Raw genomic sequence first — 26,345 nt, forward strand, 5'->3', positions numbered from 1 at the left:
TTTATTCCTGCTGCAAAGTTGGGCATGATATCATGGGGACTGCTGGCGTCTGACGTCAGCCTCTAGTGGCCATTCAAAGAACTGCACTTCAGAGTTAACTTGATTTTTCGGCCCTGGAGGTTTCCACTTGGTTCTAATCTGTAAAAATAATAAAGCCTTCAGTTTTTTTTTTAAATTGTTCCTTCAGGCAGGCTGGTGCTGAGGGTAGAGTCATCTTTGTTTAAAGTTCTTCTAGATTTATGGACAACGTTTATTTTTACTTTGGACACCAGAATTCTGAATATTAGTCATGTGAAAAACAAGTTACATAGAATTGAGTAAAAGAAAAGAGCTGACAAATAGAAATGATACAGAAGTAAACTAAAGAGAAGACGTATTATCTTCCTCATGCTTCCATTTATTCATAAGGACGTGTGTTACCTTTCTTGTCTGTCTTCCTCTCCTTGCTCTTGGCCCTCTCCCTCCTCCTCCGCTCTCTATCTCTGGATCGAGACCGCTGTCCGTCCTCTCCCGGCCGTGCGAATTCCCGCACTTTATCCCGGTCCCATTCCCGCTCGCCGCGGGCCCGTTCCCGCCGCTGCATCTCCCTCTCCCGCTCCGCCCACAGGTCCCTCACTCCTGCCACGCCTCGGTCCCGTTCCCGGTCTCGTTCGCGCTCCCTGTCCCTGTCTCTGTCGCGGTCTCTTTCTCTGTCCCTGTCTCGCTCCGGCATCAGAGGGGGCAGCCGGTTCTGAGGACCACCTGGCTGCTGGGGAGCAGCACGGTCCTCCTCCTTGTCTGGCTTCAAGATGCCTTTGTGAATGTCCAGCTGCAGGAAATAAATACGGAGACAAATGTCAGGATGTTAGAGTTTGAGTCTGGGGAGAACATAAAATGGACAAAATTAATTAAAGGATAAAAAGATCTATAAACCATCTGTGATGTGAGAGGTCAATTCAGAAAACTAAATCTGCACTTTTAATTATTAACTGATAGCAACAAAGACATTTTTATGTCGGAAAATTAGTCAAATTTACTTCAATGGTCTGGGACTACTTTCCCAGTAAACACTGCTGATGATGCAATACTGCCAGCAGCTTTAAAAGAAACAAATCCATGACATCATCACCTTGTTTGAACCATCTAAAATAGCCAAGACAGTAAAATTATTTCCCCCTCTCTTTATTTTCTTCAGTACAGCAACAGTGACGAGCAGAAAAAAGCACTTCAGACACTCATTACCTCCTCCTGCTCACAGAAGTCGACGTTGAGGACCTTGGGATTGCTCTGAGGCCATTTAACCCCGTGGAGGGCTGCTCTGGTGGCGACCGCCTCCTCTGTCGCAGCGTACTAGAGGAACAGGAGGAGAGGGAAAAGGTTATCAGGCTGTTAAGGTGTAATCACATCTCAACAGTTGCTGCAAAAATAGCTTGTGGCAGGAACAGCTGGAGCCAGGTGGATGAGAACACAGAAGTGACAGAAGTGAGGAGACAATGATCACAGAAATGGTTCTGTTAATCCCTCAGCTCAAATATGTCTAAATTATGTTCTGAGGGGTTTCATGTTAATTTTCAGCAGCATACTTCAGCAGAATAGACCCGAACAAGGTGTAGTCCACCTCTCACAATACTCCTGCCCTCAAAGATGCAGTGTGTTCAGAAAGTAGTTCAAATGGGTCAGTCCTGGTAGCTCCATCAATACCTGACAAATTCAAGTAGCTGGTGAACACTTCCAGCTTTTAGGATACCAAGACATGACACGGTAGAGTTTGTCTCACTGAGAACAAAAACTGCACCATTATGGCAACAACAAAAGATGTGAGCTAAGGATCGGTGATCCATAAAGCGGCGTTGCTTGACCCTCTTCTTGTTTGGTGTTTATTGGTGGTTAGCAAACCAGCCTGGAGGTGCATTACTGCCACCAGGTGGACTGGAGTCGCTCCACACTCAATCATGGGCTCTCTCTGTCTCATTTCAGCTGAGTTAAGTGCAACACCTAGTGGTAAAGTTCAGTGTACCGGTCTGGTGTTTGGCTTCATTTTTCACGCCGGCCCAGAGCTATTTGGTTCTCACCGTGACGTAGCAGTGAGACTTGATCTTGTCGATCCAGAAGCCCTCTTCCACCACGCTGCCCGTCCTGTTCAGCAGCTCTTTGAGTTGGCCAAGTGTGAAGGGTCGCACCTGTGGGACAAACGAGCACGGCTCAGTCAATCATCGACAGTCAGACTGGGTCAGTTCATGTACAGCACAGGGAAAGACGAATATATGTTGAAAATATGCTCAGTCTCTTTATTTCTATCAAGAGTTTTTATGCTTTCACTTACTGAGACCATAAAAAAATCTATCTTAGGCGAGATATAAGCTTACACACAGACCGGCCACTGGTGAAAATATTGTTTCAGTACAACGCATCCCCTGGACAGGAAAGCATCACTGTGGCATCATCATCATGAGTGAATACAGCCGTGTTGCAACATAAAATCACAGGAATGTTTGCAGTAATATCCACTATATTCATGATTTTAAGTACACTTTATGGACCTAAAAGTATAAGGTTATTGTCTGCCGATGGTCCTGGGAACTCCATGCCATGCCTTGAGAGCAATGGACGAGTGAAGGTGGGTGGACAGGTGTTACATCAGCGCAGAGCACTACTATCATTTAATAATACAAAAACAGCAAAACTACACTTAGCTACCTATAGGGCCATAGCCCCATCTACTGGAGAAGTCATGCCATGGCACCATGTCTGTGATTTAACACGGATTTCACAGTGTCGCATTATCAGGGGGGAAATTAAGGTTTGTCCCCTAAACATGTCGATAGTGAGTTAATGGCGTCTTTTTGGATTTTTATTCGTCAGAGACACGAACAAGTACCTAGCAACGTCACTGCAGTGTGATAATTTCAGATGTGCGTAGAGGTTTACGGCTCATATTTGAGCATGTCCAGATGAACATAAAGTAATAGGAACTTTGATTTGAATGACGAGAGCCAGGAAAGAAATCACGGGGAAAACAAAAAGTTTGGGGAGAGAAATGCTCAACCTGCGATAGTGATGGTGCTCTAAATATGATGATGTGGGGCTAAATATCTTGACAACTAGCGACAAGATTTCCATGATACTTTGTGTGCATGTTTTCGTAATTTCCAGAGGATGAATCTTGATGATTTTGTGGACCACCAGACTTCACAGAGGTCACAACTTTGACCTTAATGACAAGATACCTTTGAATCTAATGACTGAATCCCATCTGGTCTTTGCTGTATTGTGTATGTGGGATTAATGTTAAAGTACATGAAATAAAGAGATGTCTTTAAATCGTCTGGGGCCAGGGGATAAGCTCGTTTAGTTTAGCCAACAACATGGTCTTTCTCTCAGGCCAAATCTTATGTTATCCCTCCACCAGTGGTGTCCCTACATTTTAAATCCATCAGTGTTGCTTTGAGTTATACAAAATGGTGATGAGCATTACAGTCTTACAGCCAAGCAATAAATCTTTAGTCTTGTTTTGTTTGTTACTGTAGTCATAGAGTTTTACTGACATCAGCGAGGCAGGGTGGCATGATAGATATCTGTCTTTGATCCATGTGTAACTTTAAGTCTCGCTTCTATGACGCAAATGAAAAGAAATCTGCAAATGTTAGTCATTAAATGTGTAATGTCTCGTCTTGTCATCGTCTGTTTAGTCATGCAGTGAGCCCAAAACTTAAGGTGATAGTTGACTACAGCCATAATACCTGGGTAAGTGTTTCTGACTCTAATTATAGGCATGATGGTGATGTGGTTGCCACTGGCATCCACACAATAGGCCTCATTCATGGAAAAGCTTGTAGGGTAGATTTGGAAATGCTGGAATTTTCTGTACAATCACTCCCTCCACATAATTTTGGTTCATGGGGAAGTCTAAATATCACACTCGACTAAAAAACAATACTTTTCGCTGTACTTATATATACGCCTTGTGATATGAAGCACTGAGTGATGAACCCACCAGGTTGGTCACGTGGATGATGTTTGAGACTTTGCCGTGAGGTGGCGAGGGCTGCCTGGTTGTGCGGACGGGGTCATCGATGGTGATGGACACGCCAGACTTCTGTTGGCTTATGGAGCGACGCACCAGACTGTCGCTAGGGGTAACTGAGGGAAAGATGAGAAAGAGATGAAAAGAGTGGCCTTGATTATAGACATTCCTGTTGTTTCATTCGTCCCACTAAGTAAAAGCTGCCTAACTGCCTAGAGTTGGTTCGTGACATTTACAAGCGGACCAGATGAAATGCCTTGTGTGAGAAAGCTGCTTTTCTGTAAGAAACTTTTCTGTAAAGCAGTTCACCTTTCTTTGCCTCTCCATCGACGCTGACAGATGTCTGTGCTTCCGAAGCTTCCTCAGAAACACTGTTCTTCCTTTTGTCTCTGGAAGTCCTGCGTCGTTTTTCTTTCTCTGTTTTCTCCACCTCCTCCTCTTCATTCGTTTGTCCGTTTTCCTGGCTGTCACCTGGGACAACCTGGGGACGGAATTACAGGTGGGAAAACAGCCGTGTGACATTTCAAAACCACAGACGAAAGACTTTTGGAACATTTATAGAGCTGTTCTTAAAATTAAGCATCAAGCATAATTACAAGTTTCGTTTTAGTAGAATTCCGTTTTTATCTGACAGCGTGCTTTGTCTGACCTGTGTTACGGTACGTCGGATCTTGAGGCCTTTGTCCTGGTCGCCCCGGTTGGCGTCCAGGCTCTCCTCGTCTCCGGACATTTGCAGCTCCTCTGGGTGCAGCTCGACCACTGCCTCCTGGTTCACTTTGATGTCTGGGATCAACGACTGGAGGACAGAGCCAGACCAGAAATGATGGGAGGACAGGAAAGAGGGAGAGAAATATTACAATATGTTAACTACATCCGTCAGCTGATACACACCAAGACATGATGGATACCGACTTTGTTGTAACATCTTTGTAATCTTTGTAAATAAGCGTTTATTTTTAATACAATCTCCAAAATTCTCCCTGCTTACTCGTGATGTTTTTAAACTCACATCACATTTCACAGTTGAGTTAGGAACATTAACACAGGGCTGTGAGGAAATCTTGTGATTTTGGGAAGATGTGACCAAGCTAACTTTCGTCAGTTGAAACAAAAAGATTTTTATTTTACAAAACTACCCGATAGGTCTTTTTGGCCTGTTCATAATTAATAAATATTGGTCAGCAGCTCAAAATAGCACCTTCGGTTAAAAAATACTGCCACAGCTAACATAAGCAAAATCATCATAATTATTTTCCCACGCCTGCACGGACACCTGGTCCTAGTCTCTACGCAGTGCCAGTACCTTCAGTGAGTCAGTGGTGATGCTGATGGATGGTTTCTTAGCAGTGACAGCTGTGCTGGAGCCCCACCGCCTCTTCCTCCCTGCTGCAGTTCCTGTTTCGGGCTCACCTGCTCCTCCATCTGTGGTGGCTGGAGACGTCTTGCTGCCTGCAGAGGAGTCAGAAAGATTAGTTAATCATTACGATGAGGGGAAACTGCTCTCTGCTGATCTTCGGTGGCAAGTTACTGCAAGTTCATAGCCTGAAAGCAGAAATAATTTCTTTAATACTTTAACCCAGATAGTCATGCCAAGGGTGGCGGTAACTAATTAAAGTTCACAGAGTTCATGAATGGAACTGCTTGATAATTTCAGCAACTACTTCCCAATATCGGTTAATTTAAAACAATATTCAACATGTTTTACACATTTGTTCACAGCTATTTTTCTGTGCACTGCATTACTTTATGTTAAGAGCTTCTGCCACACAGAGCTGACGGGTACAGTGTTGTATGCAGGGAAAAATAACAGGCATTATGCAGGAGATAAATATAGTGAGCTCTTGTGTAAAGGGCAATGTGGCTGAAGGCACAAGCACGGACTTTATTGGAATAGCAGGAAATACTGTAGCTTGAGCATTTTCTTTTTACGTATTGTGGCCAAAACGAGCACATTTATTGAAGTTGTGTTTTGATTTTAATCATGTTTCAACAACAACATGGCCACATCTACAATATGTTTTGTGAATTTTTTCAAAGGCATTTTAAAGCGAAAATGACCTCCACACATGAGCATTTTAACACCTTTTTAGATTTTTTTTTTTCATATAGAACACCTGATAACCCATACCACATGACCATTCATGTGCCGGTGCAGACTGTCCACTCTGCAGTTGCTTAGTTACAAAAAATACTAAAGAGATGGTGAAAAGACCAGAGGTTTCTTTGTTTGGACCGACGTCGAGGTTTAACTGTTGCTGAAAGTAACACATGAATATAAGGCGGTCAAGATGGTGGATGGTGGCAGTTGTTGCAAAGCAAATACGGTGACATATTAGGGCGGCACCAGGAGCATTATCTCCATGGTGAAAGGAAAAGAGTACCCACACAAGAAGGATAAAATCAGAAAAGGTATGTAGACCTAACTACAATGTTTTCGCTTTATACATTGGGACTAACGAGCTTTTAAAAATTGCACTTTCTGCCCATTCAGACGAAGGCCCTGTCTACACATATATTTTAAAAACAGATATTTTTCTCTACCTTTTGGCCTTTCATCCATACCTGAACAGAGTTTTCAATCAATAAAATGGAGATTGTTTAAATGCCTTCTAAGCTGAAGATTCTTCACAACCCCAGTTGGTTTGTTTCCATGTGGATGTGTAAAAATGAGCATTTGGGAAATGATGACTCAAGCTTCTCCATTCACACAAGCCAACTGTTGCTTTGTGAAATGAGCACGAGACAGTAACGATGATGGACGTTAGGTTTTGTTATCACTGCTTGGTTCAATGATTAAGTTACATCTTAAACTTTCTGCTGCAACACTTCACGGCAGCCTCTGCTGCGCCCAACAATTATTTCACTTCAGCATCAGCAGTTTTAAGCCCACCAGAAATTATGGTTTTGGATCAGGGCTGGCCGAACAGCAGATGGTGCGACAATTTCGAGAGTGAAAACATATTCATGTCCAGATCATCCTTTGCATCTTTGAGGGAGCTTCTTCATCCTTACTAAGAAGTGGGTGTACGTGGTTTAAAAACGGTAATGTTAACCTGAACACTTAACTACCTTTGTGACGAGGGGAGACTGCAATAGACAGCTAACGTCAGCAAACCTTTGCCGTCATTTTTTGCACTTGGTCTTTGATAGTTTAAGGCAAGAACATTAAGGGTTTTGAATGCACAGAGTCGGGTATTTTCTTTTTCATTCTTGTCCCACTCTTGTCTCTCCCAAATCCTCATGTAGGACTAAAGATGTGACTGGTATACTCACTGGTCAAGGATATCTTGCGAGCAGCGAAAGCCTTAGGAGTGGTGCTCTGGAAACAGAGAGAGACAGAGAGAGAACATACAGAAACCCCAGGGGTGCGGGGCGAGATGAGAACCAAGAGTCAAAACCCAAACAGGCAACAACAGAGAGGAGGTGAAACAGGAAAAGTGGAGGAGGGGTGGGGGCGGGGGGTTTAAGTAACAGAGGCCTGGTGGCTCCAATTGTACCACACTATGGACAGAGTTCTTGGGTCGATACAGAGAGACTCCAGACACATTTCCGCCTTCCACCTCTGCTCAAAGACACTGTGATAATTCATTACGCTATACTCCTTTTATGTGTGTGTGTGTGTGTGTGTGTGTGTGAGACTCTGAGGACAAAGCAAGTACATGATGTGCATTAGTACATGAGTCGGCCTGTGTGAAACTGGGTCGTATCTCAGTGCGGTATGTTATTACAAGATAATGTCCATCAGAGGGCTCTGAGAATAGAGACTAGCAAAGTGCCTGTTAGTGTGTGTGAGTGGTTCCTGTCACTTTACAGACTCATATCCCATTGGGACTGGATTTATTTTCTCTGAAGGAGGCTGGGTGATTTTAGTATTACCTGCTCTGGTTGGTGATTTTAAGCTCATCCTGAGGGCCTGCGTCTGATTCTCTACCTACCAACCAAGTAATACGGCCCTAATTAATTACTATTACTACTAATTACTTCTTCCAAAACTAAAAGTGTAATTCTGAGTTTTTATGCATAGAGTAAGCTTGCCGCAGTAGTGGTGTTACTGGTGTTATGCGGTATTCAGGCATATAACAGTTACATTACTTGCCTACCGCCCCACCATCATTTTGCTTTCCTGGCATTAATACTTGGACGACGGACGCTACAATTACAAACTGAAAGTGTCGCCTCAGTGGAGCAGCAGCAGCCGAGTCACAGCACAAAGAAGCAAGAGTCAGATTTCACTTATCAGGTGACAAGGGTTAGGGCCCTGACACATCAAGCCAATGGTTGGCTGTTGGTCAATGTTGGGCCGTCAGCGAGCATCTGTTGCCCTATTTTATGCCATGTGTCCCAGACTGCTGGGCCTCGTCAGCATTGGTCTGCTTTTTTTCAGCCAATTCACCATGTTGAATCGGTGTTGGAGAAGGTGGAGCCTGTCAGTGAATGAAATGATTCTGATTGGCAGTTTAGCTCAGTGCACTAGAAGAGACATGGAAGTGAGGAAAGTAAACAAACGGCTTAAATCATATATCCATGTGAGAGGGCGCGAGATCAAAACAAACTTGTTACATGAGGTGAGATTATTTTTTTTGCCATTTATAACTGTTTATATTATTGTTCGACAGCACACGGTGTACATGCTTTGCTTTTGAACACTGGGTTGTGTTGTTAACGTGCTAACAGGCAAACTTGCTTCTTGAATCCATTCTGTCTGTCTACCAGTTTCCCTTTTTGAATGACAAATACAGACTATCACCACCTGGTACCGCTACCAGATCGTACATACTAAGTTGTCCATTGGTTGTAGTCTTTGTAATGTGTTCAGTGCAACTTTTTGGCTGAAACACAGGCGACGCAAGGCAACACAACAGTCAGCCTTTGTCAACGCTAGTTCCTTGATGTTGGTTTGGTGTGTTTGAGCCTTTAGAAGACACAAGACGATGGTGGAGGATTTTATGTCAAAGTGAAAAGCAATAGGGCCTTACCAATGTTTTTGTAGATACATTTTTTAAGAATGACAGTGGTGGTGCTAATCAAACTGACAACCACACTGCAATCTCCATGACTACTTCCTAACTATGTGTTTCACCAGTTAAATGCTTTTAATATGACGCCGCAGCAGTAGTAAATGTTCAGTTTGCATTAGCAGTAGTTTAATACAGTGCTCTACATAAACAAAGCATCACTGACAAGTATCCTTTCTTGTAAAATTTCAAGTGCAATCTCTGACACCGTTAACCTATTTCCTCAGTACAGCATCCCTAACACAAAGTTTGTATAAATGTTTTATGAGCTCAAGTAGCAAAGGATTTTGCTAACCTAAAAGATCACCCGTTTACATCAGTTAACTCCTGCAATGAAGTGAAAAATAAAGATGAATATTGTGAGACCAAGAAATGTGATGATGCAATATAAAGTAATAAGTGATTCCTGGTCGGCCTTTTCATATGTTGTCAGAGCTGAGTTCTGTGGAGCAGAGGTGGAGAACAGAGTGTCGAAGCCTCAAAGATCTGTCAGGATCATCAGTACTGCAGTTTAAATTCACCTTTAAAAAATAACCATGTTTAACAAAGCACAACCAGCAGTGCATGTCAAATGTATGATGAACATTTTCATCTTGGTGTCAAAATATCAAATTAAAACTGCAGTACACGTGACATTTCAAAAATTTGCGCTACATTACAAAAAGGACAAAAATTAACTCCTCTTATTTAGAAAAAAGATCTGGAGAAAGAGATTTTTTTTTTTTTTTTTTTACAACAATCCATTAAAATAGTAAACATTTTAAATAGAGGAATAATCACAAGTCATTTCCTGGTACCATTTGACACCTGATTCCTTACTGGCTCGACTATGGCCCAACCGCACGACAGTGTGTACTGTATCTAGGCAACAAGGATCCAATCAGAGAAGGCAGAGGAGTGAGGGCGGGGCTCGATTTGAGTGTGCAGATTTGCCACCATGCAGGAACTGATCACTGGGTTGACTTTTTTTCTTGAGTGGGGCTGGGGAGGACTTTTCTTGATTGACTGCTGATCAGAGAGTCACGTTTCAGTCTTTTGCCGAGGGTTTTAAACTGCTTTACGATGGATTCTGACAGGGTGGGGGTTGACGTGTACTTTGTTAGAGTCCGTGATCTGTGAAGTACGTGTGGCAAACAAAAAAAAATCCATTTGTGCTGGTTGAATTGTCTGAGTTGTCCATATTCTCTGAAATACAGTCCTGTTGTGACAGTTGGGGGTATCTGAAGTTTCAGAAATGATAACATGTCCTGTGAGTGTTTGTTGTCTTGTTTAGCTCCTGTTTTCAAGCAGTCCGTGATGTCGCCATAGAAAGAAGGTTTGCAAAGTCCTTGAGTTTCCGACAAAAGATGGACAAAAATAATCCAGAAGACTGTGTCTGTTAGATTATAATCCAGGGGAGCAGGCAAAATAAAAAGGTTTGCCGGACATCATCATGAGTGTATTTCCTTGCATGCATGTCTCTACACTCAAAATGTAAGGGTCAAGCTGTGGGTTTAACGAAGAGATGGATGTAAAAATAAATAAACAGCAGCAACTGTCCATCCGTCACGTCCACAGCAGAGGCAGGATATCATAAATTCCTGTTCAAACATCCACTGAGTCACACTTGAGTTCACAGACAGTGTGGCTGCAGAGGAAGGGAGCCGATGATTTCTAGAGTATATCCAGCTCTCAGTGTGGATGATCAATGTCACTCTGAACCCACAAAAATTCCTGGAGCATAATGTAGTGTCAGATTACTTGTCCTTGGTACCACGTCCTTTGAAAGTCTCTGTAACAGTGGAAGTGGTGCCGAGTTCAGGGGAACAGTTCTCTTATGAAAGCAAACTTTGAGCATTGTGACAGGATTTACACGCACAGCTGAGTGATTAATGTCACTTTTAAAAAGCTGGTCCAGCTTGTCAAGGCAGAGGATGGCTTTTAGCCTTCCAAGCTCAACCAGTAGTAGTTCCATATTTTTTGAAAAGTGAGAAGAAGTCCATATCATTGTCACAGACGGTCCATGAAAAGAGTCCCATAATTATCAGTTCCAAGCAGATTTTCTCAGATGCTTAGGCCAAGTGTGTTTTAAAGCTCAAAACCTCAAACAGCGATCATAAAAAACGCCAAAGCCCTGATCACTGTGTGGGTTACTGCAGATGTTCAATGTCCAAAGTCATTACTCCACCCCACAGGCAGGGGGCAGTGTTGAATTGGAGGTAGAGGCAAAAACAAAACTGAAGAGCTGAGGAGTTTTGTCTTTTCTCTGAGCTGCGTCTGTCTTTTGGAGGACGGACGCACGGACGTTGGGGGGCAACACTCTGAAGATGTGCTTATCCTCAAAATGGCAGATGGGAAAGGCGGGGAGAGGCGACACAAAGCGACAGACGCCCTCCCCAACCCTTGCACCATCATTCATCACCACCGCGCAGTGCAGCGCAGTCCAGTCCGGTTCAGATCGGCGAGCAGGCTTCCAGCCCCTGCGGCTGGGTTACCATGGCAACTGTGTGCTGCTGCAGTTACCATGGCTGCCACTGCTGTCGGCGGTGGTCTGATGCGAGCTCCAGTTCCTGCTGGCTCAGCACGTCACTGGAGGGCTACAGGGGGGAGGCCTCGCAGGCTCAGGCTTTACTCAGTGCCATGGGGTTGCAGACTCTGGGCCTAATTCAGGTACCAGCGACGCACTTGGGCATAGCGGGACAGGAGTTGTAGGAGTAGGAGGAGGAGTGGAGGAGGTGTTGGTGGTGGTGGTGGTGGTAGTAGTAGTAGTAGTACGCAGCAGGTACCATTAGGGGCAATGGAAGAGGCATGGGCACCTTCATAACAAAGCAATCAATGGGGTTTTAAACAGCAATCACACCATAAATATATATAGTGAGAGAGAAGCGTTCATGATGGGATACAAAGGCAAAAGATGGAGAGTAAGGGGACAACGAGGAGAAGAGAGATTGTGAAAGAGAGAGTGAATAAGAGAGAGACAGAGGCAGTGTGAAAGGAGCAAGCGAGAGAGCAGAGAGAATGAGGACAGGGTGAAAGAAACAGCAGAAACAAGCCCTGATGCATCTCTACACACACTGTCTGGGTCCATTATTCATGCAAACCCAAGGGAGAAACAAAACCCACAGACAGGGAAAAAAAAACAAAAAAACATGCTGATAACTTCAATCGCACAGCAGCTTCCCAGTAAATCTAAATTAGCCGCTCTAGAGCCTGATGCCTCGAATGTTATGTAAGGTACAGTGGTTGGTTTCAAAGTAGTGAGAGCTGAACGCCACATCCGACAGTAACAGTAGCCTCATAATGAGCTCCATCAACAATTCTCTAGGGTATCATTAGACTGTAAATGGAAAAAGGTGTGTATCAATCTTTTTTTAACTGAATACATGAAACTGCTACTCTGGTCTAATACAATGACTTCCAAGACCCTGACACACCACATGCAAGAACACGAGCTGATCATCGGTTTAAACATGCTGCGCCGCGCCAGAGATGGACCATATCTGGAGTCCGACCAAAAGCACACCCAACTGCCTCCAAGCAAGTAGCTGTGATGTCTGCTGACGGCAGCCAACCCCTGGCAACCCCATTTCTTCTGCTAAAACAAGTGTGTGTTGCAAAACTCAACTCATGTTTGTGCAGGAGACCAGAGAGAAAGTCTTTCTGTGTTCGTCTTTCGTAGCTTTTCGATGAATCTCTGTAGTTTGGAGTAGGGATGTTGGCGGTCAACCGTCAACTGGTTGACTGCAGAGAATAATTTTGACCAGCTAAGTATTTAGGTTAATTTGCTGCCCCTAAGTTAACCTATAACTGCACTGTGCACCACATGGATCAGGTGGGAGCTAATGTTAGCTAGCAGCACTGCTCCTTCAGCAATTACCGCTAGAGGCACTGCCTCGACCCAACAGTGTTGCTGTGGAAACATTGGGCCCACCCTCTGGTCTCCTCCCAGGTTGCCCCGGTGACAAAGTGGCTAAATTTCAAGCCACAAAACCCTCTTTTGTTAGCTCCGTTAGCAGTGTTAGCATGACTAGTGGCGCTAACATAGTTGCCAATGCTAAAAGGGTTTTGCGGCCCAAAATGAAGCCACTTCCTCTCCTGCAGTTTCTTATTTTGCAGCTTCACAATAAAAGCTTTAACGTAGTAAAATAATGTGGGGCTTTTATTGCGAAGAATTCATACGAAATTAAATGTGTTATCACCAAATTAGCAGACCTTTGTTTGCAGCTTTTCATCAACAAAAATATGTCTTCTAATACCTCAGGAGGAAGAGTACAAGCAGAACCAGCCACAGTGAGATGGTGATGAAGAGCTGCAGACAACAGGCTCTTACTGCACCTCTGCAAACAACTCACCTCCAACAGGTAAACTTTAACCTGCCGTGCTATGAGATGGAAAAACACTCGCGGAAAAATAATAGGGGTCTTTTAACCGTGGATCAGCCTGCTACTTTGAAACGTCACCAACTCAAGACAGGCTGCTGTCATGGAAAAATGCTGTGGTGCAGAATGATCAAACGCTTTAGTAGTTTCACCTGCAAACACTTCAAAGAGGACAGCTGATGTCCGCATGCATGAAAGGAAATAACTGATCAGTCTCATTATAGCCTGGAGTCTGTCAGAAGGTAAATCTCGCAAGAAAATACAGTGCACCAGGATCTAAAGCAGTGAAATAACGATGCTGAATAACCAGTTGAAGAGTTCCCTCTGACTAACAACCTATGCCACAGTTTTCTTTCTCAGTTTTTGAACAATCAGCTTGGTGTGTCAGGGCCTTGAAGTTTCACGTTCTTGCTTCCTCCCTTCCTTACACAAACACAAAAGCATGCACTTTCTGCAGCATGTATGCCTAATATAACACACTACTACCATCACTTATAGCATTCCTGCAGAATCAACACTTAACATCCCTCTGCAGGTTCCAGACAGACAAGGGAAGTGTGTGAGAGATCATCTAAGTGAATGAGCTAGTTATCAAATGTTAGTCGAGTTAAACACAGATGGAAGGGATTAGTTCATTTCTGATTCCCCAGGACCCAACTCCAACTCAACCCCTGTTCGGTCACCCTTGAGAATTTGCGGAAAACCCCCCAATTGAGTAATCAAAAGAGGTTAAAAAGGATGCAGAAAACGTTTACAGAGTGAGAGTCAAAAGGATACAATCTCCACAGGAGCAAAAGGAGTTAACAGCTGTAACAGCGTCGGGGTTGTGTTGGTTTGAAGTGACCCTCTTAACCTGTGCTGCCAACTACACATGCTGTTTTATACATGAATGAGGATGCGGGTTAGTGGGAGACAGAGCAAAGACCCGGGCACCCCCACCATATCAGTGGCCTTACCTCCTCCAGGCGGCCCTCGCTGTTCTCTGGCTCAGCGCCGGAGGGCGGCTGCTGGGCCACGGAGCTCTCTGAGTCTGGTTCCACCTCTGTCACAGCGGCTGCACTGGGCTCCGACACCTCCCTGCAGGAAGACACGATGGATAGAATATAGAGGGAGGGGCAAAAGAAAAGGGCTTAGACTGAAAACGGTCCTTCTCTAACCAATTCTCACCTAGTTATAAGCTTGTTATTGTTGCCTGCCATTTGGTAAGTCCATCTCTAACACTCACTCCAAGCTCATAAGAGTCATGATGTATTCGTTGACATTTCAAGTTATGAATCACAAAGAAAAATGATCTGTCTTTTATCAGTCGAACAATGGTTTCCGTGAGGTTGCGTGATGCATAATTTAAACCCATCAAAGCCTTTTATTCTTAGAATTGATCGATAATGACCACAATCATACACTCAGTCATGATGATGTCAAGGCCTGGCAGCAACCTCTGAGTGGGTGTGACTGTTGTGTTGACAGGAGGATGAATCGAAAAAGATCAGTATCATGATTTTGGTTTCTGATTTTCTTCTGTTTCTAACATTTGGTTGAGGCTGAAGTTATTTGGGATTGCATAACCAAGTGATTACCTTCATTTATGGCTTCTGGATCAATAAAATAATACTTAGGGTGAGACAAAATCTGACCAACTATGTGAAGGTTAGTCTTAAAAGGTGATAAAATGATGTGTAGGGCAAGACCGAGCCCCCAAAATCAGCGCCAGGCTCTGAAGCCAATTAAATATAGTTGCCAGACCATGGAATTACAACTTCCGGGTCCATGATGTGATGCCACTAGATCCAAAAAGACTTTCTTCTGTGGATTTACATTGCCAAAAAGATGTCTATAAATCAGTGGAAACATTTTTTGCGTGTTATAACCCTAGTGAAACTGTCATTTGATCCATTCAGTCCACAAATATTTTGAAACTCTGGAAGAGCAGCAAGACTAAATCATTTTATCCCCATTCAAGTGAGCGGAGAGATAAACCGGAAGTTAGCCGCCACGCCAGAAGAAGTCACGTACAGCTGCTCTGTGGGTCCAACTACACAGACGGAGAGTGGGAGAGTTTTTTGGCTTCATGTGCCCCTGATCAACTTTCATAGGAATGAAGTAGTGTATTCGGTTCTCTTTCTACATCCATGGACAAGACCAGGGAAAACAGAGGAGCGTCAGAGGAAGAGTGCCGGGGGCCGGTGATCTGGGTCAGTCCTGCTATGAATAACCCACCAGCTAACTGACACCCAGGGTCACAAACACTCCTGAAACTAACTCATAGTCCAAGACACACACTCACAGCTGACTCCGTGTGTGTGGTCTTCATCCGATCCATGCTGGATCGTTACTCACAAACAAAAAAAAAAACAAAAAAAAAACAAATCTAACACAGCCCATGAAAGCCATGCTTGGAAGTTCCTGTGAGTCAGAGCTCACTTCACACAGCCAAAAGCCTCTCTCCATGTTTGGTTTTATCGCTGTTATCTAAGACAGACCAAAACCAAGCAGATGTCATCTTTATATTTTTAGCATCTCCCTCAACCTCCCCTACCAGCGCTATCAAAAGTCTCCTCCGCTGCCTCCGTGTGATGACACAGGCACCGAGGCAGCACCCTGTGGGTAGGAGAATCACATCCTCTAGCTTCCTTCTCTCCATCACACTGAACATCCTCCTCTTTGATTTGTTGCATGAGGCTTTGCAGAGGAAGTAAACACATTTAAACATACATCTCATTTCTGAAAAGCATCAAATAATGTAGGACGATTGACCTATCATCTGACTGATTAACTGCCCTGTTGTTGCAGCCATTAGTGGAGTAACCTTCAAGATAAAGGTGATAGGGCGCTCAATTTGATGCTCTGAAGACTCTTTCTGGCTCAAAAACGGACTCATCTTAACCAAAAATCACTTCTACAACCAGGTAAGCAGCTGTTTGGTTTGGATTTAACTTCTAGTAACCATACCAAATAACAATAACTGTAAAATTTATCTCTCTGACTCCCTAACAACTACTACGACAACCAACTCAGACAGGCGCATATCAGCTTTTCTCTATGCCCATGACATGTAACATGGCCACTGGCAAAGCTTCTTTTCAGAGGAGGCGCTGTAAGGTTAGTGTCTGTTCTAGTGAAATCTACCCAGAGTGTTAGGATAGCCTGCTCAACCTCCTCCTCTGGAGATTAGTCACTGGCAGTGAGGAGTGTAGGCAGGAGGACAGCATTTTCCCCTCCTCCACACCACACTGACTCTCCTCATTTGCCCGGGGTGTGGATGTCAATGGCTAAGTGTGTGTGTGGGTCTTAGGCAAGACCAGAGACGCACCTGCATGGGCTATAAAGGGAGACAGATGTCAACTTGAAATACAATCCCTTCGGATCAGGAGAGGGGAAAAGGCCAGGCTGAGATGATGTAATGATCGCTGAATGCAAGTATGAGTGACTAACTGTGTGTCTGCATGATGCTCTTCTTTTTAAGTTCAAACAGCTTTGTATTCACGTGACACATGGGCTGGAATGAGGAAGCACGTTCAAGTAGAACTTTAACTTGAGGAACACAGGAAGGATAAAATAATAACACTACTTCTATTTAAACTTCTCAAAAACCTGACCGTAAGTGTGGTATGACCTGAGGCGCTGGTTCTGATTCGTTGTAGCTCGTCTGAATAACTCAAATCATGCCCTAATCAACAAACTGGACTCATAAAGCGAACCAAAACATTATCACCAATAAAAACGGATATGCAGTCAGCTCCCACAGGGACGAGAGTGAGAGGGCTGGTGCCAGCTGGGAGAATTATATCACACCATAAGGGTCCATTCACACTGACTGTACAGCTAACAGATGTCTGCTTTAATGATCTCCCTTGACAACAGTGAGATCATTAACAGCTACAGCCACACAAACCCAAACATAAAAAGTCATATGTGGGCTAAGGTGCGTGTACAGTGGGGCCATAATCGAGCCAAAAAATGAGGATGTCACTGATAAATAAGAAAATGTATAATCTGAAATAATAAATGAAGGTGTATTTATTTGCTACCTGGTGTAAAAGAAAATGTTATGGTGAAGAGGGAAGACAGAAGGGGAGAAATCACAGCCTGCATGACTCCCATTATCACTCCATGAAATCTGAGCCCATTATTTATTAATCAATGTGCTCCTCCAATGTGAAGCTATTTTAGGCACACATCAGAGAAAGGAGACCCCCTTCCCCCCTAAAAAAAAATCCTCCCTGCTCCCTCACTCGACAAAGACCCCCACCGGTGCTCCTCACATGGGCGAGCATGTAACACGCTCATAACCAGGCCACTGTGAACTGATGACATGATATTTAACAGGCAGGAGGGAGCTGGTAGCTATGCAGTATCGTAATGTACAGCCGGTGTCCCGGTAGGACACGACAGGCTGACACCGGCGGATGTATCCCCGTTGCTTTCTAGAGCAGGGGTGTAGAAGTACAACCAGCAACCAGCAGCCTTCAGTCGCCCTCTGGCTCTCTCTCTTACCCGTTTTTGTTGCCTTCGGACAGCATTATGGTCGGCCTTGAAAGGGAACCCACGGGGATAAATCACAACACTCGGCCGCTAACGATCCCTCCGGTCAGGCGTGGGTTGAAATCGGGGACGCGGAATAAAAAAAAAAACTCCGGTCGCGTTTGTTTCTGCTGCTGATTAGCCGTGCACTGCGTCGGTATCAGGGATGCAATGCATGCATGACGGCCATGTTGGCTAGCGAGACCAGTGTCAAGTCTACCAGAGTGGGAAAAAAACCTCTTCCGGTCACGGATTTTCAAAATAAAAGCGGGTAGACGCTCAAACGTGGCGCATTCCGAAGTCTAAACAAAAATAACGATTAAACAAGAAACCACAATGAGTGTTGATATATTTTTGCTGCCAGCGTTGAAAGAAAGCAACAAGAATATGGCAGGAAAGCGACGAGGAAACGCCGAAAAGGACCCTTTTTACTGAACAGAAAAGCAGCATGTGGGGCTGCCGCATTGAGCGCCTGACAAGAAATACAACCTGCTATAATTAGGAGCGGTGAGTGGGGTGTGTTTACAACCGATTCAAGTATGTCTTGGGGGCATGATGTCAGCTCTGTGGTCAATGTTTTTTAATTGGAACGGACAGTTATGATGCCTTTCCATGCTGACAAATGATAAACAATGGGAAATACACCAATACATTAGCCCAAGCATAGTCCATGATAAAAGTCATGACACAAATATATAAGTAAAACTGCAAAGTTTAGGAGAAACAACCCAAATTATACGAGCTAACAAACACAATGCACATCACCTTAATTCAGTGCAGACATGATCCTCTCTGTTTTAGTATCGTACAATGCATAAATGTGATTAAACCATGACCATCTCCTGATGATCACACAACAAACACGTCTTCATTTAACTTGCATTAGTTGATACCCTATGTGAACAGATGGATACACTTTTAAAGATTAGGTTTCAGAGCAGGTGTGTCAAACATGCGGCCTGCACGCCACAACGGGCCCACCAAAGGGTCCAATGTGGCCCACTGGATGACTTTGCACACCTACTACTAGGCTGAATCCAAATGTCCACAGTTGGTGGGCGCGTTTTGTTCAGTCATAAAAAGGCTATACATGGAATTTATATCTTATCTGCAGGAACAGATGAGTTTGGCACTGTTCATCAACATATTTGTGAATATGACAGCAGCAATAGTTGACTGTTTTCACGGCAACGAGTAAAACAATCGAGGGCCATCTATCAGCCGCTTGCAGTCTCTGCCCTCGCAAACTTTACGTGATGACAGTAAATACGTCACACTGCGAGGGCTCAGTCGGGACATTTGGATTCAGCCTTTATGTACTTGTGAAGACTAAGAGACGCCAGGTGTCAGGAGCAAGTTAAACAGTGAGGAGTACTTTGTGTAAAATGCTGCTTCAGAGGCTTTTCACCCCGACCAGAATACAGCTCTCAAGAAACACCTCATCTGGTCATATTTAACGATATTATTTAACATTGTGCAAGTGTGTTGTAAATCAGCAGCTTCAGTAAAAAAGAATATGTATCAGACACTATCAGTAAGGCACTGCCAAAACGTCAGATCTGTAAATGGCTCGTAAGGCAGAGGATAACTTATAACCTGCTTCCTTCATAGCTTCCTTTTCAGTTTGATTGACGAAATGTGGAAAAACTGAGACATATTGTTGAAATTTCTCTTTTTAAAAACATCTCAGGCTGTTTATCATCTGTTCAGTAAATGATGAATGGGTGGAAAAAAATTGGGGCATTGTTATTTTTAGGTTATTATGCAATGGTGTTACTTGAGATCAAACTGGACTGTGTGGCTCATGAACTAAAATGAATCTGACACCGCTGTATTTCAGTGTTTGCTACATGACTGCTGTTGCATGGAAATCTCTTGCACTTAAAATACACACTGCTTTTGTCTTCTCCTCTGACAGCCAACGTTAATATAAGCAAAGTCTGCAGGAGCATGACCACATGGCTAAAAATGTTATCACCATCCCAAATATCTAAAAAAATCCAGTGATTTAGTCCATGTTCTCCACATATTTCCAAGGTTAAAGTGCTTCCTTTGGGATTTCATCACTGCATTTAATTTGTAAGCTTCTCTACGTCACTTCTAGCAAGTTGAGATACTCAGAAAGTGGACTAGAGAAAATAGAGATAAGCTTAATCAACTGGAAAACCCCACACATCATTGTTGCTTAATACTACAGGGAGCCACTAGAGAAATCCATGTCACATCACATCACAGAATAGCACACACAACACAAGAAGGTGTTGCATGCACGGAGCAAATTACTAATGATGTTTCTTGTTTTCCTGTGTATCCACCAACTCCAGCAACATACAATTTTCAGACTTAAAGGGATGCTTTGCTCATTTTCAACCAGCTTTGTATCATAACAACGTGGGTATTATGTGTAAATTAACTGTGGTCAACTTCCCTGCATCTTGCCAGCACCCAGATCTCCCTGCTCACCTCTCATCTTCGCTGGCTCGTGGGCTGTTGCTCAAGCTACAGACTGTCCTTTGTCATTGCGTATGCCCACCACCACGGACAAAAAGGTGCATCTAAAGTTTCTTAATAGTCATTTTCTCAGTCCTCAATCCGCGCTTGAACCAGGAGTTGTTCTGGCGCACCATTTTGAAGACCATCTCAAAGCTCTTATTTGTGATCTGTGGAGCGAGGATCAAGGACACGCGAGAGCAGCCTTCACTGAAGTCTTTTAATGGCCGTTCTGAGGAAATGTTTCATTTCGCTAAAAAAATCTCCTTGTGTCCTCTCTCCTCTCATGGTTTCCTTGTGTCTCTTCATACCACTCCAGCGGGAGGGACTAGGACGCAAGTGAGGGAAATATGGATGCAATTTAAAAGGTTTGAGATGCACCCAGTGGGTATAGAAGTGGATCAAGAGAGAGACCCGCCCCTCTCTCTTTCTCTTAAATGCAGACCAAACAAAGATCTGTACAACTAGGCAGTGCTGATCAAATAAAAACAAATATTCTATTCCTGTATTGCCTATTTCTTGCCTTAAATGTCCTAAGAAACATATCTTAGCACACTGTTCCGGTGTAATACGAGCGTTTGTCAACAAGAAGCAGGTGCTGAGATCTTAGATGTTTTCAAAAACATATTTAAGTTTAATTTTTAGTTGTGATAAAAGATTGTTTGTTACCAGCCTACCGCCATTTTATTTTTCATGTGTCAAAGCAGCCAAGCTCGCATTACGTCACCCTCCAGCAGGAACATTTATTGGTCCAGTGAGGTGCAATGCATTCTGGTAGTTGCAGGTTTTTTGGCTTGTCTATTTCTCATTATGGTTAACTGTATTTTAATGATGTTTACTGACCTTTTTGGAAGGTATCGTTTCTCTGCCCCTTTACCCAGGTTAGTCTTTTTCTCATCCTCTGCTTCTCGTCCTTGGTCTGCCTTCTGTGGAATTATTCAATGTAAAAACCATGAAAGACAAACAAAGATTATTTAGATTCAAAGTGCATTTCAGTGATACACACAGGAAGGATGAAATGAAGTTAAGAAAAAAGAAACACTGGGGAATCTCGGCAGTAATATGGGACCAAAATTACTTCTTCTGACACCCACATCAGTTTGATCACTGACCTTCAGCTGCCTCGCAGGGCTGGTTTTATCTCCAGAGGAGGAGGAGGAGGAGGAGGATTGTGATGAGTGTGAAGAGGAGTCTGATTTGGAGTCAGAGTCTGATGAGGAACCTGAGTCTTGGGCCTCAGTTACAGCCACCCTGCCTTTGTTGGCGGCCTCCTGTCTCTTGTCCTTCTCCTTCAGCTGTTTCTCCTCTCGTCTCCTCTCCTCATCCTGGCGTTTTCTCTCTTTTTCTTCTTCCTCTTCCTGGCGTTTTCTCTCCTTTAATTTTTCTTCTTCCAGGCGTTTTCTCTCTTTTACTTTTTCTTCTTCCAGGTGTTTTCTCTCCTTTTCTTTTTCCTGTTCCTGGCGTTTTCTCTCCTTTTCTTTTTCCTGTTCCTGGCGTTTTCTCTCTTTTTCTTGCTCCTCTTTCTGACGCTGCTTCTCCTCCTCTTCCAGTCGTTTCCTCTCCTTTTCCTTCTCTTCCTCCAAGCGCTTTCTCTCTCTCTCCTGTTCTTGAAGCTTCTTCTTCTCTCTCTCCTGCCTCTGTTGTTCTCTCTCTTTCTCCTCCTTCAGCCGCCTTTCTTCCTCCATCTCTCGGTTCTCTTGCAGCCTCTTCCTCTCCAGTCTTTGCAGTGGAGATTCACTAGAACTGGCACACACAGCAGTGGAGTGTGCTGTCTCTCCCAACATATCCACAGCAGAGGTGGCCTCTGCTGCACGGAAAGCCCCCTCTGACTCCATCTTGTGTACGAGCAGAGAGAGGGGCCCTGGCCTGCGCTTCACAGGGGGCTCGGGACTGCTGGAACGAGAGCTTGAGTCAGAGTCTTGCCTCTGCATACTGGAAAGTGGGAAAGGCACCCTCGGGCCACGAGATGCCTCGGGGCCCTCCCCCTCCTGCTCGTCTGTGTCTGGTGGACTCTGTTTGGGTGTGTCAGGTAGGGGGAACAGGTCAGGGGGTGGAGAAGGAGGAGGAGTGGGGTGGCGCAGCTGCATTGGTGTGTGGTGTACCTGTGGTGGCGGGATGTGCTGTGGAGGCTGCAGCTTGCGTTTGGATCTGGCAGCTGTTAATGGGACACTGGGAGGCATCTGCTGTGGCTGGGGTGGTGCTCTGTTGCCCCTCCGTACCCCGCCAGGACCAGGCCCCCAGTCCTCATCATCCTCGCTCTCATCATCACCGTCGTCATCGTCATCACTGTCCTCATGGACCTGAGCTCCCGCTGAGGCCCCAGCAGATCGGCTCAGGTGGAGGACAGAATGTGCAGACCCTGGTTCGCTCGGTGCGGTGCCCTCCTTCTCCTGAGCTCGGGACACGGCAGGGGGTAGCCCCTGGCGGTCAGGCTGGCCCAGGACGCGCACTGACAGGGAGGCTACGGCGCGGGGAGGAGAGGGGGCTGGTGGCTCCTTGTGGCCTTGGTGAAAGGTGGCTCGCTGCATCCGAGCTCCTGGAGCCTCAAGGGACTCCTGGGGGTGAAGGGTGGGACCGGGGCCCATGTCAGGGCTGCGTGCCATCATCCCATGAGCCACCATTGCATCTCCTCCTCCTCTATCCTCCACCCTGGTCATGGAGGGTTTGGGAGGTATAGGGCAAGGCATCTGGGCAAAAATATGGGAGAAGCAAACATTTGTTCCACACATTCATTAACATGTTTTGAGGCATTTCACACACACGAAGCACAGAATAATACTTTTGTTACGAAAAAGCGCCACCTAGGATTTAGGTTGACAAGTATTCTACTAAAGGAATGAAAAACAAAATGTTTACAGCATTAACTGATCAGTGTGCAGCAGCTTAGCGTGTCCCGTCCTGTGGGATAAATCCTCAGTTGTCCTCTTTTGACTTCTCAGTGTGTGGAGGTTACTGACCTTGTCAGAGACATAGGAAGAGCTGTCATTGTCCTCTGAGTGATCGTCGTCCTCCTCCGGCACTGCTGGGCTTTCTGTGAGAGAGCGACACGAGGCAGGGGTTAAAGGTCAGCACCAGTGTGAGGATTAATGGCACACACACACACACTGGTTCCCGACCAAGAACGACTTCTGAATGAATCAGGTTGAGGAATCAATTTCTCTTAAGACTTTTTCAAATTATCTGTTATGAGAGCTTCGTATGAAGTTATGGGAGTACAAATGTTTGAACAACATAAAGTAAAAGGACCACTGGAAGAGAAAGAGAGTGTGGGACAGAAAGGCACAAGCGTTTGTCCGGTTCCTTTAAAGGGTAACTTAGGTGTTTTTCAACCTGGATGCTATTCTCCCATGTTTTATGTGTCTAAGTGACTCATGGGAACAAAACTTGATCCAGTATTGAGCAAAAGAGTTGAGGCATGTTTGCATCGTCGGTTTACGTCCAATAAAAGTGCTTATTTTTTTCCACTGACAGGCTCAGATTGTTTTGTTAGATACTTATAATAACAAGCTGAGCCTATCAGTGACAAAAGCAAGAAATTTTAGTGGCTGCAAACTGACAATGCAAACATTTCCTGAGTGGTTACACTGCAGCCTGCTTCACTGCAGCCAGCTACAGCGCTCTCACTCAACACACAGGTTGAAAAATACCAGACTTACCCTTTAAGTTGAGGGACAATTGTTCATGTGACTGAGACAGTGTTTCTTGTCTGCCGTGTGATTCTGTGTGTTTATGTGAACGTTACCGTCTGACTCTTCCTCTTGCTGGGCTTCTCGTTCCAGTCTCTGACGAAGGAGCTCCTGCTGTTTAGCCAGGTACTGTTTTATGAAGCTGTTCTGGCTCATTTCCTCACCTATCTACAACACAGTAACGTACACAGAACAGCACTTTATTAATATCTGTGCAATGTAAATTTCACAGTTATATAAAAATGACAAGCGTTTGTTAAGAATCATTTGTAGTGAAATATTCTATGAATTTCATATCACGTTTATAAAGTAGGAGGGATGCTTTTCGGCAGAATTTAAAATTCCCACACGTAATTAAAATGAAATATTAAAATCTATTCTTACCTGTGAGTTGGGCTGCAGCCCACTGTGAGAGGAGGATGACTTCTGAAGATTTTCCAGCATCAGAGCCTGCGGGGAGTAAGGAAGGGAAATTATTTAAATGTTAAATACTGCATTACAAGAAAAGACATCAAAATGTTAAAACAAATGCTCCTATAATCCTAGATCAGTATCAGTAGTAACTTGTTTGAGTTGTGAAATAGCTGTTGCATAACTTTAAAATACATTTATTTGGTGGATGATTTGTGAGTGAGCTTGTTGCCTTGCTAATTTTAACCCATATCAGCAAAAGTGCATTTGTTATTTGCCTGGGCACTTGATAAGGTAAAAATCCAACTTTTGTCAAACTGGTTAGTTTACATTTTGTCACATTTAAACAATGAACATCCGTTTGAATATTGTGCAAAAACATTTAATAAATTATAAAAGATAATCAACTATATTAATAAGAAATATGCCTACAAAAGCAGCTGCAATGTGATGGCCATTTTCTGAAAAAGACAAACCTTTAGAGACACAATCCTCATATTTCATATTGCTTTTCACACTGTTGTGGCATTGAAATCTTGCAAAGTACACCTACTATTTATTTCCGATGGGATGCTTCATATATAAATGGATTATCTCGAGGAATCAAGAGTGTCAGTAATTTACACACACATGTAAAAACAACTACAACCTAGTAACAGTGTTTTACTACTACCCGACAGTGGCACCAGTGCAGCCTCATTAACACACATTTAAAAGCCTGCTTCAGTTGTAACCTGGCCCAATGCAGGAATGTTTTGAATGCATGCAAATCACACCAAAACTTGTCTGATTTAGCCATACAGGCTAATTTTCATCTGCAGACCCTGGCAGGTTGTTGGTGTAAGTGTATATAAGAGAGAGACAAAATAATAGGGGTTGACAGATAATCGGGGCCGATATTATGAATTTTTAGGGTTATCGGTATCGGCGATTTTTTTCCAGCAATATACCGATATACAGTTTTGTCTTCCTTAGCTGTGTTGTTTTACCCCTGGCGTGCTTCTCACTGCTTCCAAGTACCACTCTAGGCTCTTAAAAGAAAACCCAAGACCTGCCCTTTCAGCCTGGCTGTTCATTGAGCTCTCCTTTATTTAATCGTATTTTATTTTATTTATTTATTTATTTATTTTATTGCTTTTCATTTTATTTTTTAAATTTTATATTAATGATTATTGTGTATTTATTTCTTTATTTATCTCTATTAATCTGTTTTTATTTAGCTGGCATATTCTTCAACTTCGTTACTTATTTATTCTTCACTTATTTATTTTCCTATTTATTGACAGATCTAAAATTTCGTTCTTTATTCTGAGTTTTTATCCTGCCTCTAGTGTTTCTTTGTCAGTGTTTTTACGACAGACACATATTGGTTGTAAATATCAGCTATCAGCATCTCTGTTTCATAATAATCAGTATCGGCTCTGAAAAAAACATATCGGTCGATCACTACAAAGTAACATACAGAAGTGCATAAGCAAAGTTAAAAACAGATTGATGTATGTCCATAAGCATAGAGCAAGCATATAACCAAAGCACATAGGCAAAAACAACAAGACATAAGCACTATTTACATGTTTACTGTTATAAAGGAGTGAAGAAACCAGAATTTTCACTTTTTTTCCTTGAAAAATACCTCAAAAGCAATTTATAAACAATCAAATTAGTTTGCAATTAATTTAAAAGCTGGCAACTTATCAATTAATCATTGCAGCTCTAGTAATTCCAGCATATTTTAGATTTTGTTTTTACATTCAATAGGGCTGCCGACTAATCTGTCGATTATTTCTTCGATTAGTCGACTAATCTTTTTATTGAAAAATGTGTTAAAATGTTGAAAAATGTCGGTCTGTCTCTCCCAAAC

At 43.6% G+C, this 26,345-nt stretch overlaps 1 protein-coding gene across 1 annotated transcript in view; it reads right to left on the reverse strand.

The window, feature by feature from the left end:
- acin1b (apoptotic chromatin condensation inducer 1b) overlaps nucleotides 1-26,345 on the reverse strand; it is a 29,483-nt gene that overhangs the window by 2,015 nt on the left and 1,123 nt on the right. The window contains exons 2-15 of the mRNA XM_049568103.1: nucleotides 24,458-24,523; nucleotides 24,130-24,241; nucleotides 23,345-23,418; nucleotides 21,500-23,074; nucleotides 21,231-21,313; nucleotides 14,333-14,453; nucleotides 7,277-7,322; nucleotides 5,307-5,452; nucleotides 4,653-4,799; nucleotides 4,313-4,484; nucleotides 3,974-4,119; nucleotides 2,052-2,159; nucleotides 1,222-1,329; nucleotides 421-808 (exon numbers count right to left, since the gene is read on the reverse strand). Coding sequence (XP_049424060.1) covers nucleotides 421-808; nucleotides 1,222-1,329; nucleotides 2,052-2,159; nucleotides 3,974-4,119; nucleotides 4,313-4,484; nucleotides 4,653-4,799; nucleotides 5,307-5,452; nucleotides 7,277-7,322; nucleotides 14,333-14,453; nucleotides 21,231-21,313; nucleotides 21,500-23,074; nucleotides 23,345-23,418; nucleotides 24,130-24,241; nucleotides 24,458-24,523 — 3,292 coding nt within the window. The remainder of the gene's footprint in view (nucleotides 1-420; nucleotides 809-1,221; nucleotides 1,330-2,051; nucleotides 2,160-3,973; nucleotides 4,120-4,312; nucleotides 4,485-4,652; nucleotides 4,800-5,306; nucleotides 5,453-7,276; nucleotides 7,323-14,332; nucleotides 14,454-21,230; nucleotides 21,314-21,499; nucleotides 23,075-23,344; nucleotides 23,419-24,129; nucleotides 24,242-24,457; nucleotides 24,524-26,345) is intronic.

The sequence above is a fragment of the Epinephelus fuscoguttatus genome, linkage group LG23, assembly GCF_011397635.1.
Source record: "Epinephelus fuscoguttatus linkage group LG23, E.fuscoguttatus.final_Chr_v1".
Taxonomy (NCBI): Eukaryota; Metazoa; Chordata; class Actinopteri; order Perciformes; family Serranidae; genus Epinephelus; species Epinephelus fuscoguttatus.